Source organism: Oryctolagus cuniculus, chromosome 2, assembly GCF_964237555.1.
Source record: "Oryctolagus cuniculus chromosome 2, mOryCun1.1, whole genome shotgun sequence".
Taxonomy (NCBI): Eukaryota; Metazoa; Chordata; class Mammalia; order Lagomorpha; family Leporidae; genus Oryctolagus; species Oryctolagus cuniculus.
In genome coordinates this window covers 163958809-163976683 of record NC_091433.1, presented here as the reverse complement: position 1 = coordinate 163976683, position 17875 = coordinate 163958809, and the positions used below count along the sequence as shown (strand labels likewise).

The 17875-nt window shown below is 39.2% G+C and overlaps 1 protein-coding gene across 13 annotated transcripts in view; it reads left to right on the top strand.

Moving 5' to 3' along the window:
• The window catches only part of ARHGEF33 (Rho guanine nucleotide exchange factor 33), a 124111-nt gene that overhangs the window by 26072 nt on the left and 80164 nt on the right, over positions 1-17875 (top strand). For all 13 annotated transcript variants that reach the window (XM_051842971.2, XM_070069220.1, XM_051842978.2 and 10 more), the window contains 2 exons: positions 13245-13354; positions 14755-14804. In XM_051842971.2, coding sequence (XP_051698931.1) covers positions 13330-13354; positions 14755-14804 — 75 coding nt within the window. In that variant the 5' untranslated portion in view covers positions 13245-13329. The remainder of the gene's footprint in view (positions 1-13244; positions 13355-14754; positions 14805-17875) is intronic.

Sequence of the window (17875 nt, the reverse complement as noted above, 5' to 3'; positions counted from 1 at the left end):
CTGGTGAAGTGTTAGGGGACTGCATAGGCTGAAGTTGACCAATGTGATTTAGACAGCCTGAGTTTGAGGAAACTGTGGAGCTACCAAGAAAGAAATATTAGAACAACTATTTATTTAGCAGAGAAAAGATCAGAAGAAAGGCCAATTATGTTTCTTTTCCTAAAAATAAAGATGTGCATACTTAAAAAATAGCTGAAACTGGGGCCGGCGCTGTGGCGCAGCTGGTTAATGCCCTGGCCTGAAGTACTGGCATCCCATATGGGTGTTGGTTCGAGTACCAGATGCTCCACTTCCGACCCAGGTCTCTGCTATGGCCTGGGAAAGCAGTGGAAGATGGCCCAAGGCCCAAGTCCTTGGGCCCTTGAACCCGCATGGGAGACCCAGAGGAAGCTCCTGGCTCCTGGCTTCGGATCAGCGCAGCTCCAGCCATTGTGGCCAACTGGGGAGTGAACCAGCAGATGGAAGACCTCTCTCTCTCTCTCTCTCTCTCTCTCTCTGTGTGTGTGTGTGTGTGTGTGTGTGTGTATTTAAGGTTGAACAAAAGAATAGTTGTGGAAGACTCTGGGCACTAGCTGACTGGGGAAAGACAGCCACTGGTTACTTTATCACCATGTTTCTGTGTTGCCTAGTAATATTTGGAAGTAGCCTAATAAAGTTTAGCCTCAGCATTTACTACAGATGAGGAAATAGAAGCCCAGAGACAGTGCCTGACTTTCCTATGAGACCTGAAGTCTGGTTCGGGTCTCAGTCTAGTATTCTTCCCATTTGCTGGCCTTGGAGGCCAGCACTCTCATCCCAAATCTTTGGAGAACATTTTTACTTGGTATTGTAGCACGAATCCTGATGAAAGTGTTCTTAGATTATAAAAAAGCAAAATGGAAGGCCTTCTGAAAAGCATCAAGCACACAGAGTTAAAGGCAGGAAATGTTGTGGAGCCACAAGTGTGACAAGTGTGTGTTCTGTTAGATTGACTTGCCTGCCAGTAAAGGAACCGTGTCCTTGTGACAGCAGAACAGGATGAAATGAGCCCTGTCTACGTGGGGAATGATTTCCTTACAGCCTTGCTGAAGCAACCCTAGGAGAGATTTCAAGTGAGGTTGTTCATTGTCTTTCCAAATAACTTTTAAAAGTTTTGTAGAGCAAGAATGCTACCCAACTGTCTGGGACAGGAGAAGTATATCGTTAAGTTTGGAGGAAGAAAGATGAAGCACTTTGTTTTTTTTTTCTCTTTTTTTTTTATTTTATTTTTTTTTATTTTTGACAGGCAGAGTGGACAGTGAGAGAGAGAGACAGAGAGAAAGGTCTTCCTTTGCCGTTGGTTCACCCTCCAATGGCCGCCACGGCCGGCGCGCTGCGGCCGGCGCACCGCGCTGATCCGATGGCAGGAGCCAGGAGCCAGGAAGCACTTTGTTTTTTAAGATTTATTTTATTTATTTGAAAGTCAGAGTTACAAGAGAGAAGAAGAGACAGAGAGAGAGGTCTTCCATCCAACGATTCATCCCTCAAATGGTTGCAATGGCTATGCCTGGGCCAGACCAAAGCTAAGAGCCAGGAGCTTCCTCCAGGTGTCCCACACGGGTGTAGGGGCCCAAGCACTTGGGTCATCTTCTGCTGCTTTCTCAGGTGCATTATCAGGGAGCTGGATCGGAAGTGGAGCAGCTGGGACACAAACTGGCACCCATATGTGATCTCAGTGTCGCAGGCAACAGCTTTACCCAATACACCACAATGCTGGCCCTATTTTTTTTCTTTAATTAACTTATTCTTATTCCAACTTGTTCCAAAAAAGAAAACTGACATAATGCAGCAAGATATTTAAAAATTAGAATGTAGTTTCTTAGCAAAACCAGCACCAATATTTTCTGGATTCTATATGGAATGCTTTAACCCTTTTTCTCTTGTTCCAAATGTAAAAATTTAAAAAAAGTACCCATTTGTGAGTTCAGTATGCCTTAGCTGTAGGAAGGACATGTATGAAATAAGCTGAAATTGTAAAAGGAATAATCAAATCAAGGATGAATTTGCACCTTTTACTGTTCAATAAAAATATTGACTATCTCCAGTGTCTACACTGATGCTCCTGGGTTCTGTAGTAACGGGTTAGAAGATGATCCTTGCTGGTGAGGCAAGATGGCAGTTGAGGAGAATGACTAGGGCAGATTTCACGACAGGCACGTGGCCTGAACCACCCATTAATGGCTGGGCAGGACTTGGGTTGGCAGAGAGAAGGTTTTTAGTCAGGGGACCTTCAGGGACCAAGAGCCTCAGGTAGGAATGCATAATGCCTGTGGGTGGATTAGTTCTGTAGGGAGAATGTTGTGGTCTTAGTGGCAGGAGAACATCACTGCCCACTGTCAAGAGTGCCTGGGCTCTGGGATGTATTTTCTAACCAAGGTCCCTGATTTGCAAGCTTTCTCCGTGACTTCCAACTTCCTGCGCCTTTGCTTCTTGGGAGTCTTTGTTCCCTGGGAAGCAGTGGGGAATTAGTCATTCCGAAGATTGGCTCCTACTCTGTTTTCCCTTCCTAGCTGTTCTGAAAGTGCGAAAGGCAGATTCAAATTGGATGTCATTTCATCTGGACTACGGAGAAAATTCTCCTGGGAGAGGCAGCAGTAACCTGGTTTTGCCTCTCACCTAAAATAGGCTTTGGGTGACTGATGATCTATTTCACAAGGCGCTACCAACTCAGCCCCTGATTCTATTCTTGTAAATCTACTGCAGCCTCCGCTTCAGGAGTAGGAATATTTCCTGTGGACTAGAGATTGTCCACACGGATACACTGCTCTGCAGATTAGAACCATCCCTAGAGACAAAGAAAGCCCAGGTCTCTTTCATTCCGTAAATTCCCTAGGAGCCTCCCTTTCCCTTCACTGTCTCCCTTCTTCCAATCAAAATGTACCTAGTGAGAGTATGGTGACGTTCACTTTGTTTTCTTCTTAAGTAGATATTTCCCTTGTACTGGGACCCTCTACTCTTGCACATAGTATTTTCCAGAGGCTCTTAACTTCCATTCTGATGAATCCAGGGAGAGAACCTGCTTGAAAGATTAAGACTAGAAAGAGTAAACTAGGATAAGAGAAATGATGGAGGGGCCAGAACTGTGGCTCAGTGGGTTAAGCCACTGCTTGCAATACTGGCATCCCCTTGTTGGAGTGCTGGTTTGAGTCCCATCTGCTCTGTTTTTGAACGCGTCCTGCTAACATACCTAAGAAGGCAGCGGAAGATGGTCCAAGTACCAGGGCTTCTGCCACCCACGTGAGAAACCAAGATGCAGTTCCTGGCTTCTGAATCTGACCTGGTTTAGCCTTGGATATTGCAGCCATTTGGGGAGTGAACTAGTGGATGCAAGATATCTCTTTATCTTTCTCTCTCTTCTTCCATGCTTTTTTTCTTTTTCTGTCACTCTTCCTTTCAGATAAATTAATAAAATCTTTTTAAAAAGAAAAAAATGTGATGGAGCATATCTTCCTGACCAGGCCAATAGTCCATGAGCCATTCAAACTCACAAAATCTGGTTTTGACATATTTCTGCATGCCTAGCAATAAAATGAGTCAGGAGCCCTGGGAAGTAACAAGACCTAAACATTTTAATAAGTTTTAATGATTTAAATGAGGCATTCTTAAACTTAAAATAATTCTCTCTAGCTGGTGGTTTGTTTTGTGTGAGTGCATGCTGCCATTCCTTTTTTCTGATTGGTATTGACACAGACCAACTCAGCCAGTTTACTCTGCTCTGACATGTGAAAAACAACAGAAACTAGCATGCCAGAGGAGTGAGGGAGAAAGGACCGCTGTTATCCAGTACTCTAAACTAAAGAACCTTCCGTGTGCTCCAGCCTATGGAATTCTGTGACCTCTATGCTTTGAACCTATTCTCATGGGTTCTGAGAGCTTTGGGTGTTGCTGGCAACAATGGAGCATCAGTTACAGTTGGTTTTGGGTGAGGGACTATTCTTCAGGAAATTCTGCTGTCTCTTGCTGCTGCTTCTTTATGAGACATAAAGGCAGCATACAAAAGGTGTTCAAGAAGTTCGTGGAAATTCATACTATGAAAAATACATGCACAGATATCAAAATGGTTTTGTACCAAAATAAAACTTATTTTTAATTCTATTTTTCCATGAACTTTTTGAAGTACCTTTGTATTTCTGCCAATAGAACTTTGCTTGACAGAATTAAATAGGGAATTTTTTTCTTAACAAAAAAATGCTCCCAGGCCAGACTCTTTCTATGTATACCAAAAATTCTTTATTGTTCATGCATGAAGCAAGTTATGGTAAAACAAAATTTTGTTGGTATTCTATTGGATGAGAATTCAGGTCACTTCCACAGATACTTGTTGAAAGCTCTCACTGGAGCTGGGATCTGGGAATCAGATGAATAAAGCGCTCACTCTGCTTCTTAGTTTCTCATTGTCTAAGTGAGGGAACTTGCAGTCAGGCAGTTAGTTAAGGATGCCATCATGGCCTTATGAGCTGGGTTGGTGACTGAGGCCACTGTGTCTCTAGCAACATCCATATCTGAGAAAAGATCAAGTCAGAGGCTGTCTGAGAATCAAGGACCATGTTTAAAATGAGGCCACTTGTTTGGGATTCTGGAGGCAGAGTCCTATAGTAACTCTTTAATTCATTGCCTTTGCCACTTTAAATTGCCAGGTATTCATGGACAATTTTTTTGGAAGTGGATATAAAGAGTTCCATTAACACTAACATATCTTCATACTAAACATTGTATACCTATGAATTAGGACATTTGTGTTCTTATCACTGTGTTCTAAGGGTCACACTGTATGCTTTGTTTTCTTGCAGTATGTTGATTATAGACTTAGAATGTAGGACATAAGAATCAAGCTATTTTTATATTCTAGAACAAACTACTTGTTATGGTATTATATTTTTTTCTGATAGTTTATTTATAATATTTGCACATTTATTTATTTACATTATCCTAGAGTAGATTTGGTATCAGAACCTCATAGAATGGATTTGTTCATATAGCCCATTCTCTGGCATAGATTATAAATAAATGTAATTATAATAAATTATAAATAAATAATAATTATTCATTATTATTTATAGAAATGTTCTGTGATGTTATCCTTGGACAATTCTCATTTGGGGATACGTGATCTTTCCTTTTAATATTTTCTATCAATAGGTGTTCTAATTGACCTTTCTAGAGTTTTTAAAACAAATTTCAGTAACTTGTATCTTCCCAGAAAATTGTCCATTTTATCTAACTTTTAAAAATCACCAGCAATAAATTTCACAAATAATATTTTACAAATAATATTTCATGTCATCTAAATTAATGGTCGCATCCCGTTTTGTCTTAGTTTATATTAATTTCCTTCCTTCCTTCCTACTTCCCCCTCCTCCCCCCTCCCCCCTTCCTTCTTTCCTTCCTTCCTTCCTTTTCTTTCTTCCTTCCTTCCTTCCTTCCTTCCTTCCTTCCTTCCTTCCTTCCTTCCTTTCTTTTTAAGAAAAGATTTATTTATTTGAAATGCAGTTACAGATAAAGAGGTAGAGACACACAGAGAGAAATCTTCCACCTGCTGGTTCATTCCCCAAATGGCTGCAACAGCCTGGGTTGCGCCAGGCCAAAGCCAGTAGCCAGTAACTTTATCTAGGTCTCCATGTGGCCGTAGGCTTGGGCCACCTTCCACTGCTTTCTCATTAATAGGGAGTTGGACTGGAAGTGGAGTAACCAGGACTTGAACTAGCCCTCATATGGGATGCCTGTGTCACAGGTGGCAACTTAACCTGCTGTGCCACAATGCTGGTCTCCATTCTCTTTCAATCTCTCTCTCGTTCTACCTGACAGAACTTCCATCATTTTATTCATTTATTCAGTCTGTTTATTTTAAAAGCTGTCAGAGTCCACATATGAACTGATATTTTTCTTATGACAGTAAAAGTGCTTCTTGGGACTGGCATTTAACTTACTGATTAAAGATGCCAATTAAGATGCCCATGTCCCCTGTTAGAGTACCTGAGGTCAACACCAGGCTCCAGCTCCTGACTCCAGCCTCCTGCTAGTGAAAACTCTGGGAGGGAGCAGTGATATCTCAAGTCATTGTCTTCCTGCCAGTCACACAGGAGACTGGGATTGAGGTTCCAGTTCCCAGTTTGTGCCAGGCCCAGCCCAGGCTGATGTGGGATTTAAGGAGTGAATCAGCAGACAGGTGTTTCTCTCTCTCTCTCTCTCTCTCTCTCTTCCTCAAGTAGTTCCTTACATTACAGTGCTTTGTAATACTGTGGCATGAATCAGTTTATTTAAAAACGTAGTAGAAAGACTGATGCTTTCACTTGGAACTATGACTGTGTCACTTGGAGCAAATACTCTTTCATTTCAAGCTGTGATTTCCTTTTGTATAAAATGAATGGAATATCTGCTCTACCCGCTGTACAGCATTGCTGCACTGACCGAGTGAAATGATGTATGTGAGAGTGTTTTTGAAAACTATGAAGAATATACAAACAAGATAATCCTGTCACAAAATAATGTTGCTTTTAGGCTGTGTAGAAAAAAGAAAACCCAAGCAAATACCCTCTTTTGTAATTTTAAAAGCATTTTTCTATATCACAAAAATCATATAGCCTCTCCTCTTGAAAATGTTTACAAGATTACTTTGTTTCAGGGGAACATATTTCCTCATCACCCTCCCCCCAGCATAGAAAGTTCTCGGTGTACTAAATTAGAAATGTGCACTGAAGACCCATTCAATAAAGGACACTGAAATGGAAATTAGCTCAAGCCTTCTTTCAATTAATTTCTGTTCCCCAAGGTGCCACACTTTCCTTTTCTGTCACAGCAGTTAATTGAAAAGTAATAGAGCATTCTGAGTTTTTGTGGTCGTACGTGTGTATGTGGGGAGGATAGTACACATTGTAGGTCAACCTTGGGGAGTATCGGGAGAGTTTTTGGTATTTTTTAGGTTTCTATTAGCTTTATTAGTAAATAGTTTTATATTGACTTCATGAATATCTGGTTTTAACTTCCTAGGTAAATGTTTCAACGTTTCTATTTCTCTATGTCAATAATTTTAGAATCTTTGTTTTTAAAAAGCAGAAAACTGATTTTTAAAAGGCAACCCTTGGCTGGCGCCGCGGCTCACTAGGCTAATCCTCTGCCTGCAGCGCCCGCACACCGGATTCTAGTCCCGGTCGGGGTGCCGAATTCTGTCCCGGTTATCCCTCTTCAAGTCCAGCTCTCTGCTGTGGCCTGGGAGTGCAGTGGAGGATGGCCCAAGTCCTTGGGCCCTGCACCCGCATGGGAGACCAGGAGAGGCACCTGGCTCCTGGCTTCGGATCAGCGTGGTGCGCCAGTCGCAGTGGCCACTGGGGGGTGAACCAACGGAAAAAGGAAGACCTTTCTCTGTCTCTCTCTCTCACTGTCCACTCTGCCTGTAAAAAAAAAAAAAGGCAACCCTTCCCCAAAATCTATGGTATATGAAGGTATATGAATCAGACGAGCACAGAGGAACTCTGGCAAAAGGGGATGGGGAGGAGGGCCCGGAATGCCACCAGTTTGGTGGCTTCCTCTCTGTTCCTCAGGGCAGACTCGGGAAAGCCCGGGGACTTGAAAGAGTACAAATTGAAGGTCATTGGTCCATACCCTGATCAGGTGTGACTGAGAGACCAACGGACTTAAAAACTTAGCGTTTGGCCCTGCAAGGTGAAAAGGAAGGAGAAGAAGCCATGTTAACTTGGTGAGAAGAATGTGATAACATCTAAAGGTTATTTGTTCAAAAGTAAGCAGTGAGGCAAGGGCTGTTCAGGGTAGAATAAAGAATTCCTGGACTCAAAGAATGAGGGATTCCTAATACATATGGAAAGCAGACTGTTAGCAGGATCTCAAAGGAAGTTTTGTAATGTAGTAAGGCTTTTTCGACAAAAATGTACTTTTCTATGTAATCTTGTCATTCTCCTTTTTAAACTTTGCCTTTCAATGTGCGTTACTCATTAATGATCGTAGTTGTCAATCTAGAAATTCTCTTCGGGATACCTAGCCTCTTAAGAAAACGAAATCCTAAATATGAAAAAGGAAGGATACATTCCTTTTAATATCATTTATTAACAATGAAAACTAGAAAACTATCCTAATAATAGTTGGAGGAAGGAAATAAAATGATACATTTCCCAGAGCAACTATTTTCCAGCAAGTAGATATAATAATTGTGAAACTAATTGGAGAAAGTCAGGAATAATAAAAGTGCCAGTTCTGAAATCACACAGACCTGAATTCTAATTCTTGCTCCCTCTGCCATCTCTTAATCCATGATCCTGAGTGTATTATTACCTCATTTTCCGGAATCTCAATACTCTCATCTATAAAATGCAAACAATGATAGATGCTCAGCATGATCAGTGTGAGGCTTCAATTAAACATGACAATATAAATAAAACATGAGGCATAGTACTTGGTACATAGTAGCTCTTCAGTAAATATTAATTCCCTTTCCACTATTTCTTATATAACATATGGAAAAATATTTAAGATCTATCAACAAACTTGAAAAACTTAAGGAAATACATGTTTTCTTTGGAAAATATAGATGACAAAATTAAGTAGAAAAGTTGAGTAGACCAATTACTTTTGAAGAATTTGAAAAGGTTTTAAAGATCCACCTGCTTTTTAAAAAAAGGCACCAGGACTCATAGCTATGCTATAGTATCTTTTAAAGAACAAACAATTCCAATGTAACTGAAAATGTCCTTGCTTATCGAAAAAAGAAGGAAAACTGTCTAATTCATTAAGGCTGGCATAACCTTAATGAAAAAATAAAATAGAATGAAAAAAACAAAACAGTATACTCTCCAAGGATCAAAACTGCTTTTGACTATTGATACAAAAACATCTAAATATTGGGGCCAGCATTTTGGTGTATCAGGTAAAGCCACTGCCTGGGCTGGTGTCCCATACAGGTGCCAGTTCATGTCCTGGCTGCTCCACTTCCAAATCCAGCTCCCTGCTAATGCACCTGGGAAAGCAGTGGAAGATGGCCCAAGTCCTTGGGCCCCTGCACCCATGTGGGAGACCTGGAGGGAACTCTTGGCTCCTGGCTTAGGTCTGGCCCAGTCCCGGCCATTGCTGCCATCTGAGGAGTGAACCAATGAATGGAAGACCTCTCTGTCTCTGTCTCTTTTGTGCTCTCTGTAACTCTGACTTTCAAGTAAGTAAGAAATCTTTTTTAAAAAGTTGAATATTAACAACCAGAATCCAGCAGTGTACCAAAAGAACTACACTATATCCTATGACCAAGTGTACACTCCAAGCATATCAGGATGATGCAATATCAGCAAATAAGCATAATTGCTTACAAGATGAAGGAGAAAAAACAACTCTATTAATAGTTGCTCAAGTGTCTAATAAAATCCAGCATCTATACCTAATAAGGAATTATAGTAAAGTGGGACTAAAAGCAAACTATTATATACCAAAAATAGCAAATGTTCTAAATTATTATAAAGCCATTTACATTAAATTGAGAAAATGATAATTATGTCCACTGTCACCATTTCTGGTAAACATGCTGAAACCTTTAGCAAAACAGAAAGATAAGGACAATGAGACACCTGGTATTACTATTTGAAAATAAGGGTAAACAATCACACAGAAAATCAGGAAATACTCATTTTTAATTCCATAATTAATAAAGGACTTTGGTTTGGTTGCTGAATATAAAATAAATATACAAAAAATGGACACTGCAAAAGCTAGCTATACAGGAAAATGGGCAAAATGTTATTCACCATGGCAATAAAATCTATAAAATACTTTAGAATAAATTTCACACACATAAGAATATGGTACCCTTAAGAGGAAAACCACAGGGGCTGGCATCATGGAGTAGTGAGTTAAGCCTCCACTTGCAGTGCTGGCATCCCATATGGGTGCAGTTTCCAGACTCGGCTCCTCCACTTTCAATCCAGCTAATGCACCTGAGAAAACAGTGGAAGACGACCCAAGTGCTTGAGCCCCCGCATCCATGTGGTAGACCTGTAAGAGCCTCCTGGTTCCTGGCTTTGGCATGGCCCGGCTCTAGGCCGTTGCAGCCATTTGGGGAGTGAACTGGCAGATGAAAGATGGTCTCTCTCTCTTTCTTTTCACCCCTCTCTGTAATTCTGCCTTTCAAATAAATTTTTAAAAATCTTTAAAAAAAAAGAGTAAAACCACAAAATTTAATTGAAGGATCTAAAACAAGAACCAGAAAACGAACAGAACTACATTGTTCTTGAATGGCAGGATTCAATGTAAGGCAACTATTAATTCTCCTAAGTTAATAGATAAATCTAGTGCAACTCCAATAAGAATCTCATTTTTTACTAATTAGATAGTGAAATTATCTTGGAATTCATTTGTTCATATGGAAAAATGAATGTCAGAAAAAGGAGAATTATAAAAAAAGTATTAACAGTTGGCTTGTAGCTATCCACCAGACGATAAGGAAGTGAAATATTCCTTTATGCCATATATAAAATCAAATTGCAGACAAATTAACCACTTCTAAAAAGTTAGAAAAAACCTTGAAGAAAATTCAGAAAAATTTAGAAAAATCTTGAAGTTGCAGCTCTTAAACTAACTCAAGAAACATAATGCAATTAAGGAAAAAATGTTTTGACTATAAATTTTAAAATATTTCAATAGCAAAAGTGTCTACAAAGTCAAAAGTCAAAAAGATAGATGGGGAAAATATCACATATAACAAATAGAGAGTTACTTTCTATTATATAAAAGCTCTTACTAATTTTTAAGGAAAAGGCAGACAATCCAGTAGAAAAGTAGACACGTCAGAGGAATAGATAATTTGCAGAGGAGCAAATCTAAATGTTCAGTAAATGTAGGAAAAGAAGCTCAACAGCATTAGCTATCAGAAGATTTAAGTATGAAATACCACTTATCACTCATCTGATTGACAGAACTAAAATGTTAATATCCACTAGTGGCTGGGATGCAGGAAAAAAGGTATTTGCACAGTGCTTCTAGAAAAAAGGAGAATAATTAAAACAGTTTTTGAAAGCAGCCTAGCCACATCTATTGAAACACTATTAAAGAAAAAGCAACAATATATAAGGCTCTTTGTACCAAGATGTTTGTTGTGGCCTTTTTTGCAGTGGAAAAATCTGGAAATAAAGATTATAGCGGTCAATATGGGAATGATTAACACAGTTCCTTCACACCAAGGAATACTGTCCAACCATTTAATAATAATTACTTAGATCTATACCAATTCACTTGCAGAGTTTGCGACAATGTGTTAAGTGAGGAGATAAGAAGTAAAGAGATGAGGGCTGGCACTGGGGTCCAAAGGGTTAAACCATGGCCTGCAGTGCTGGCATCCCATATGGGTGCCAGTTCAGGTTCCAGCTGCTCCACTTCCAGTGCAGTTTCCTGCTCCCTGGGAAAGTAGCAGAAGATGGCCCATGTCCGTTGTCCCCTGCCACCCATGTGGGAGATCTGGAAGAAGCTCCTGGCTCCTGGCTTTGGCCATTGGTCATTGCAGCCATTTGGAGAGTGAACCAGTGGATGGAAGATCTCTTTCTCTGTCTCTCCTTCTCTCCTGTAACTCTGCCTTTCAAATAAATAAGTTAATCTTGGAAAAAAAAAAAAAACAGAGAGGTGTCAACCTACAATGACAACCCATCCCATATTTACACTTTCTAGATTTATGTTTATATGAGAATGGAAAAACACCAGAGAATGTTAACATTGCTTGTGGGTGGGAAGGAACAGTATACCCTCAACTCAAGTAGCCATAATAATGATCCAATTTTTAAGAGAAAATTAAATGTTTTTGCCATACCATAAGTAGAAAATGTAGATGCAAAATTTTAGGTAAACTCCATTAACAATTATGTAAAACATTCCAAAGAAGAAAGATTAGCAAGCAGTAAAAACAGAAGATGATGACAGGGAAAGATGACTCTGTTAAGGTATAATACTCACAAGATAATTGTGCTCAATTAAAATCTACATTCAATGAATTTTGACAGATTTATGTACCTGTGTACCACTAATACAATTAAGCGATAGAACATTCTATAACACTAAAAAGTTCCCTTTGCCTCTTCCCAATCATCCCCCACCTCTAGTCTGAGGAAACTACTGACCTGCATTTTGTCAGTAATGGTTTTATTTGCCTTTTCTAGAGTCATGATTGAAGTTTAAACTGTATTTTCTCAATCTTGGATACCGTTAATGTATTTTGATTATTTCAATCACATTTCTTAGTTGCAAGCGATAGAAAACAACTCTGGCTGATTTAAGCATCAAAGGAATCTGTTGAAAGGATATGGGATAGAATCACTGGGAGACTGGAGAACCAAGTTTGGGGTTATATGGCCAGCAACAATGCTCCAAGTCATATAGTGTAACTGCTCTGGTGAGGAGAGCACCACAAGTTTCCTAAACTGTCTGTCCCAAAATAATGGTCACCACCACTACCCTTGCTGCCACTGCTGTCTTAGCAACGCTTTCTGTTGCCTAGAAAGGAAGAAGTATATGAAGTACATTTGCCTTCGGATATCCTTCTGCAATAGCCAGTGTCAGTGGGTGCACCTGAGTGTCATGGCATAGATCATGTGTCTGTCACGCCTTAGCTGCCAGGGAGACTAGGATAACTAACACGTACGGTCTCTATAGTGGGAGGCATATGATCAACCCTTGTGTGATGGAGGAGTTCCCCAAACATTAGGAAAGGGTTAAAATGTGGATGGTTATGAAGAAGGCCAATATCTGAAAACTTTTCTGCATGTGTGTGTTATGCTGCATTCTGAACTTTAGCTCAGTGTCTAATGGTCAAGACAGCAAGGCCACATTCGATAAGCATCCTCTGGGTGTGGAAGAGTCTGCCAGATGCTGAAAGTGGGGAAAAGACATCAAAGAAGTCACTGAAATAGAAACAGGTGCTTTGGCCTTCATACTTGCTCAAGGTTTTTCTTAAGACAATTTCCTTAAACTATAACCTACTAGTAAATTCAGTGTGTCTAAATTAATTTGACCCAGAAAAGAGCATAATGTATTAAATGTTTCCATAATTTTAAGTAATGAATTTCATACTTGTTCATAAAATGAATTTACCTTTAAGTATTAAGCTAAATATTTATTCAACTTAATATTCTGAAATCACATCACATAAACCTCAAGCTGTGTTCATTTCAACTTTTTAAGTTAACACAAAATTAGTGCAGTTTCTTTGCTGGTTCTGTTTACTGTCCTTTACTCTTTATTTCTGTTGACAGGGGCAGGGAATAGGAGGTGGCCTGATCCAGGACGATGATGATGCAATGTTGAAGAATAAGTTGGAGGAGAGAAGAAACAGGCACCATGGAAAAAACCAAAACAAAGCAAGGTCAAATTTTTCTTACGTCTTCCTTTAAAGGCTCAACATTCAAGAAATGTAGGGTTTAATCTTTTATTGGCACTGTCTCAAAATATGACAATATATTAACTTGGACTATTCTCATTTCCCTACCATCATATAATGACCATGAAGAACATAGACTTGGTGCTGGAAACTGGGAAATATTGTACATATGTATGTGTATAATTTAGTGTGAGTTGTTATTTTATATATATATATGTATGTATGTGTATATAAATCAATAACTTTAGAACTGTTTCATAACAACCTGCTGAGTAAGGCCAAGATACAGCTTTAACTGACAGACAGCTGCACTTTCTAGGCTAACCTAGAAGCACGTGGTAGAGAACTCAGGCTACTAAAAAGTGTCAAAGTCTGAGATCCTGGCCTCTGTTTCCCAGTCCTAGGTCTTTGCCATTGTACAGGGCTTTTGGGATATAGTATATTATTTATGAATTTAGTATACTGAACTCTTTGCTAAGGAGAACTTTCCTATACCACCATGACTTAAGAAAACACCGTCTTTATCCACACAAATATTTGCGACCAGATATTTTGTTAGTAAACTGCTTGACTGAGGCAGTGTGACGTGATGGAGAGTAGCTAAATGGGTGAGCAATGAACTGAATATTTTACCTGGTTTGCCTCATCTTCATGGCCAACTGACATGGTTCTGAAAGGTATATTCTAGGGCAACCATTTTTTCTCCCTAGGTTGTAAATGATTGTACCTGCTCCTTCCCTTGAGCTTGTCCTCTGCTTCTCAATCTCTAGTGCTGATAGTAGTGTTTTCTTTCTGCCTGTATCTTTCCCAGAAACTTTCCATTGCCAAATCCTCCCTATCAGTTCTCTTGCCCAACAGGATTCCCTTAGCTGATCTTGGCAATGACAGAAGGACAGAGTTGAGATATTTGACAAGGATCATAGGACAAGAAAGGGACATTTTATGGAATGCTGCTGAGATTATAAGTGTTGACTGGACAGGTACCTGGTGAAGAGCAGCCTTCCTGACCGTAGAACTGGCCCTTCAGGTGAACTTCAGTCAACCCCAAGAACATGAAGGAGACACTTCTTAGGCATTCCCTCTGGCTATTTAATGACCACTAATCATTCATTTTGTTGAGAAACTTATTCACATCAGTAGAACATTGATGTCTCCTCTAACAGTTTTATCAGGTAGGTATGGTTTGGGTCAGGATGTGAATTATAAGCACCACCTACCCAGCTTATATTTTGTTCCTCTTGAATCATTAGTTTCTTGTCATGTGCACTATCTCTGTGTCAGGCACAGAGAGAGGTTCTGTATGTTGCCTTGTTCCCTGCATGTATCTGAAGAGGACAGGGATAGAATGAGCTGTGTCAATTCAACAGCACTCTTTCTTCCTACAGGAGACAATGAGCACATGCCGGTGAACAATCCTGCCACGCAGATTTACCAGGTAAAGACAAACAGATTGTTTGAAGTGTTCCTGTGTGTACTAGTGATGACTGTCCTTTATGTATGGAGACTTTTAGCTCTTACAAGTGTTCCTGCATGCATCATTGCATTTGTTCTCTTCACAAGACTCTGAGATAGGCATGGCAGAGGGGACCATCTGTGTATTTCTGAGAGAACTGATTACAGAAGGACAAGTTATATGATTGATAAAATGCAGCACTGCTGCCCCTCCCCACTCTGCTTTTGTTGTCCTTTGCCACTATCACCTTGGCCATCACACTGCACAATAATATTTCCACTGGGAGAAGAGGACAAGTTCTGTTTTTCTTGGTTCCCTAGTCTAGCAGCAAGAATTAAGACTTGAAATGGCTAACATTGCAAAAGTTCAAATATTGTTGTGGGAAATATGTGTTAAGCTACTTATAAATGGTGGGCATAATTTAATTTACAAGGAAGATAAAAGTTCTGCAAAAATCTTTGCACCAAGAGACGTGTTTCTTGTTTGGCTTTCTAAATAGTACTTACTTGGCTTCTTTCTTCCAATTATAAATTCAATGTAAACTCTGCCCTTGAAAGTCATGGAAGTTTATTCTGACATAATTTGTAATATAAGAATAGCTTGGCATAGAAAAATCTATGCTCCTCTCTAGACTTCAGCCAGTGTTGTCTGGAATGCATGAAAAGGAAGAAAGAATTAACAGGGCTTTGTAGGAGTTGGGAGAAAGTGTTCTTTCAAAGTTGCTCTAAGATTTGAAGCCCTGGTAACCAGGAAGAGGAGTGATCTCTCAAGTAGAAATATAGGAATCCAAAGGAGTAGCTAGTTTAGGGGAAATGTGATTTACATTTGTAGAGTTTAAGTGACAGTAAAGTGAAAACAACAGTTAAGTTCCCAGAAATGTCATGCAAGTGATTGTTGCTGTGGACCCAATTAAGGAAAACCAGCACAGGACTGTGAAACAGTTCAACCATGCTCTTGGACCCGAAATGACAGAGTGTAGAGGAACCAACCCCGTTTCAATCTAACACATCTGTTTTGAGCAGTTACTTAGCCCAAAATCTACTTGTTGGCCTAATGGGATATTAAACAGATGAAATAGACATTGTCTTTGATTTTTAAGTATCCAAAACCTGGAAAAGACATACAATAAATAGCTCATCCAAGGCAGGTTATGAAAAGGATTAATGTAGAGACACTGGTAAAATTCTGAGGGAGGAATGAATGAGTATTGACTGGAAGATTTGAACCAGACAAGAGAGGACAAGTTGATCATCTGACCAGTGGATGTGGGGCAGGTTGTTTGAGGTAGGGGGCCAGCTTGTACAAAGGCGTGGAAGCAGGAGTGGGTCTTCACTCAGTGCTGGTTTGATGCCTCACTGGTCTAAGAACTTGCAATGCTTTCCCTGCCTGCATCCTTGTGTTCACATCTGACCTGTGTATGGCATCCGGATGAGTGTGGGTACCTCTTTAAACTCAGGTGTGATTCAAGGTCTGTTATAGATTTTATGTAGGTCACTCCCTGAATGTTGACTAAATATAGCTGCAGAGGGGATGGCCTCATTATCTCACTGTTTTGCAAATCTAAGTACATCTGTTCACAGTGGAACACATGATGTGGTGGAAATCAAGTTGGTCTATATGACCTCGGTGACACTGTTTTACCCCAATCTTGTTTCAAAAGAACTTTTCCTAACCCCAGTCTGTTTACTCCAAGCAACATTTAACCTAAAGATGAAGAAGGAGACCTAAAGAAAGAAGAAAAGGAAGAGGAAGGAGGGAAGAGGAGGGGAGTTAACTATAACAGAATAAAATCTATACTAGAAAGAAGGATATCTGAATCAAATGAGAAATTTCACCAATTCTCCATCTGTTTATTTTATTTTCTTGATAGATTCTAGCCCTACCTGACATTATTGTATATGTTAACATGTTTATACTTTTGTTGTCTGTCTTCTTATCTAGAATGTAAGCTCTAAGGGCAGGGATTTAGTCCATTTTACTCTCTATTGTATTCTCAGCATGAAGTATAATGCTGGAATATAATACACATTCAATAAATATTAGTTGAATGAACAAATATCTATCCACAAGATATGTATATTGCTTTGAGCCAGAGGGTTTATGAAGTTATCCAATATGGTGCCAAACAGTGTTGGGAAAATTTTCTGATTATTTGGGAAAAAAAGAAGAGATCCTGGCTTCATAACCTAATAAAAAGCAAACTCCATAGTGGATCAAAGGGTGAGACATTTAAAAATTAAACAAAATTTGAGAATTAGTGAATATTTTGTTTCTGGATGTGAAATGTCTTTCTAAGTAAAAATTACTGGAAAGAAATCATAAAGAAAAGAGTTTGAGAATTCACCCACATTATCATTTAAATTTTTTCCAACATAAAAAAATTAAAAAAAATTCAAAGGCAAATAAATAATTGGAAAGATATTTACAACAGATATTTCAAAGCTTTAATGATAGATAAGTGCAGTTCACGAAGATTAAAAAATAGGAAACTTCTGAGACCCCTGTAGAAAATGGACAAATAATGCAATTTACCAAAGTAAAATTATAAATGGCTAATAAACAGAAGAAAATGTTGAGGCTCAAAGAATCAATGATGAAAATAAAAAGTATTATTTTTTGACTGCCTAATTAGCAAGTAATAAAATAATTAATTATCTTTAATTTTTGTGAGTGAATGTAAATGTGTAGACATTTTTAGGACTATTATTGGATTAAATGCAAAAAATGTGTTACAATGTTCAATTAATCACTGGCTCCCTGTCCCATAACCTTTGGATAGATTTGACCTTGTTGATGACAGTAAGGCACAGTAACCCAAATCAAGTTACAGAATTCAGCAGGAGATGAGTTCATTCCAGATAAAATGAAAACCAGAACAGTGGAATCAGTGTGAATATTCCAACTACCTCTACCTGTTGGATTTGAGGCTCAGTATATTTTTTCTTCTTTGAATTCAAATGTATTAATTTTTCTCTCATCTTTTGTCCACTGTACATAAACCTTTTGAAAAACATTGATATCTTTTCCAGAGTCAGGTGATTTTGTTTTACCCT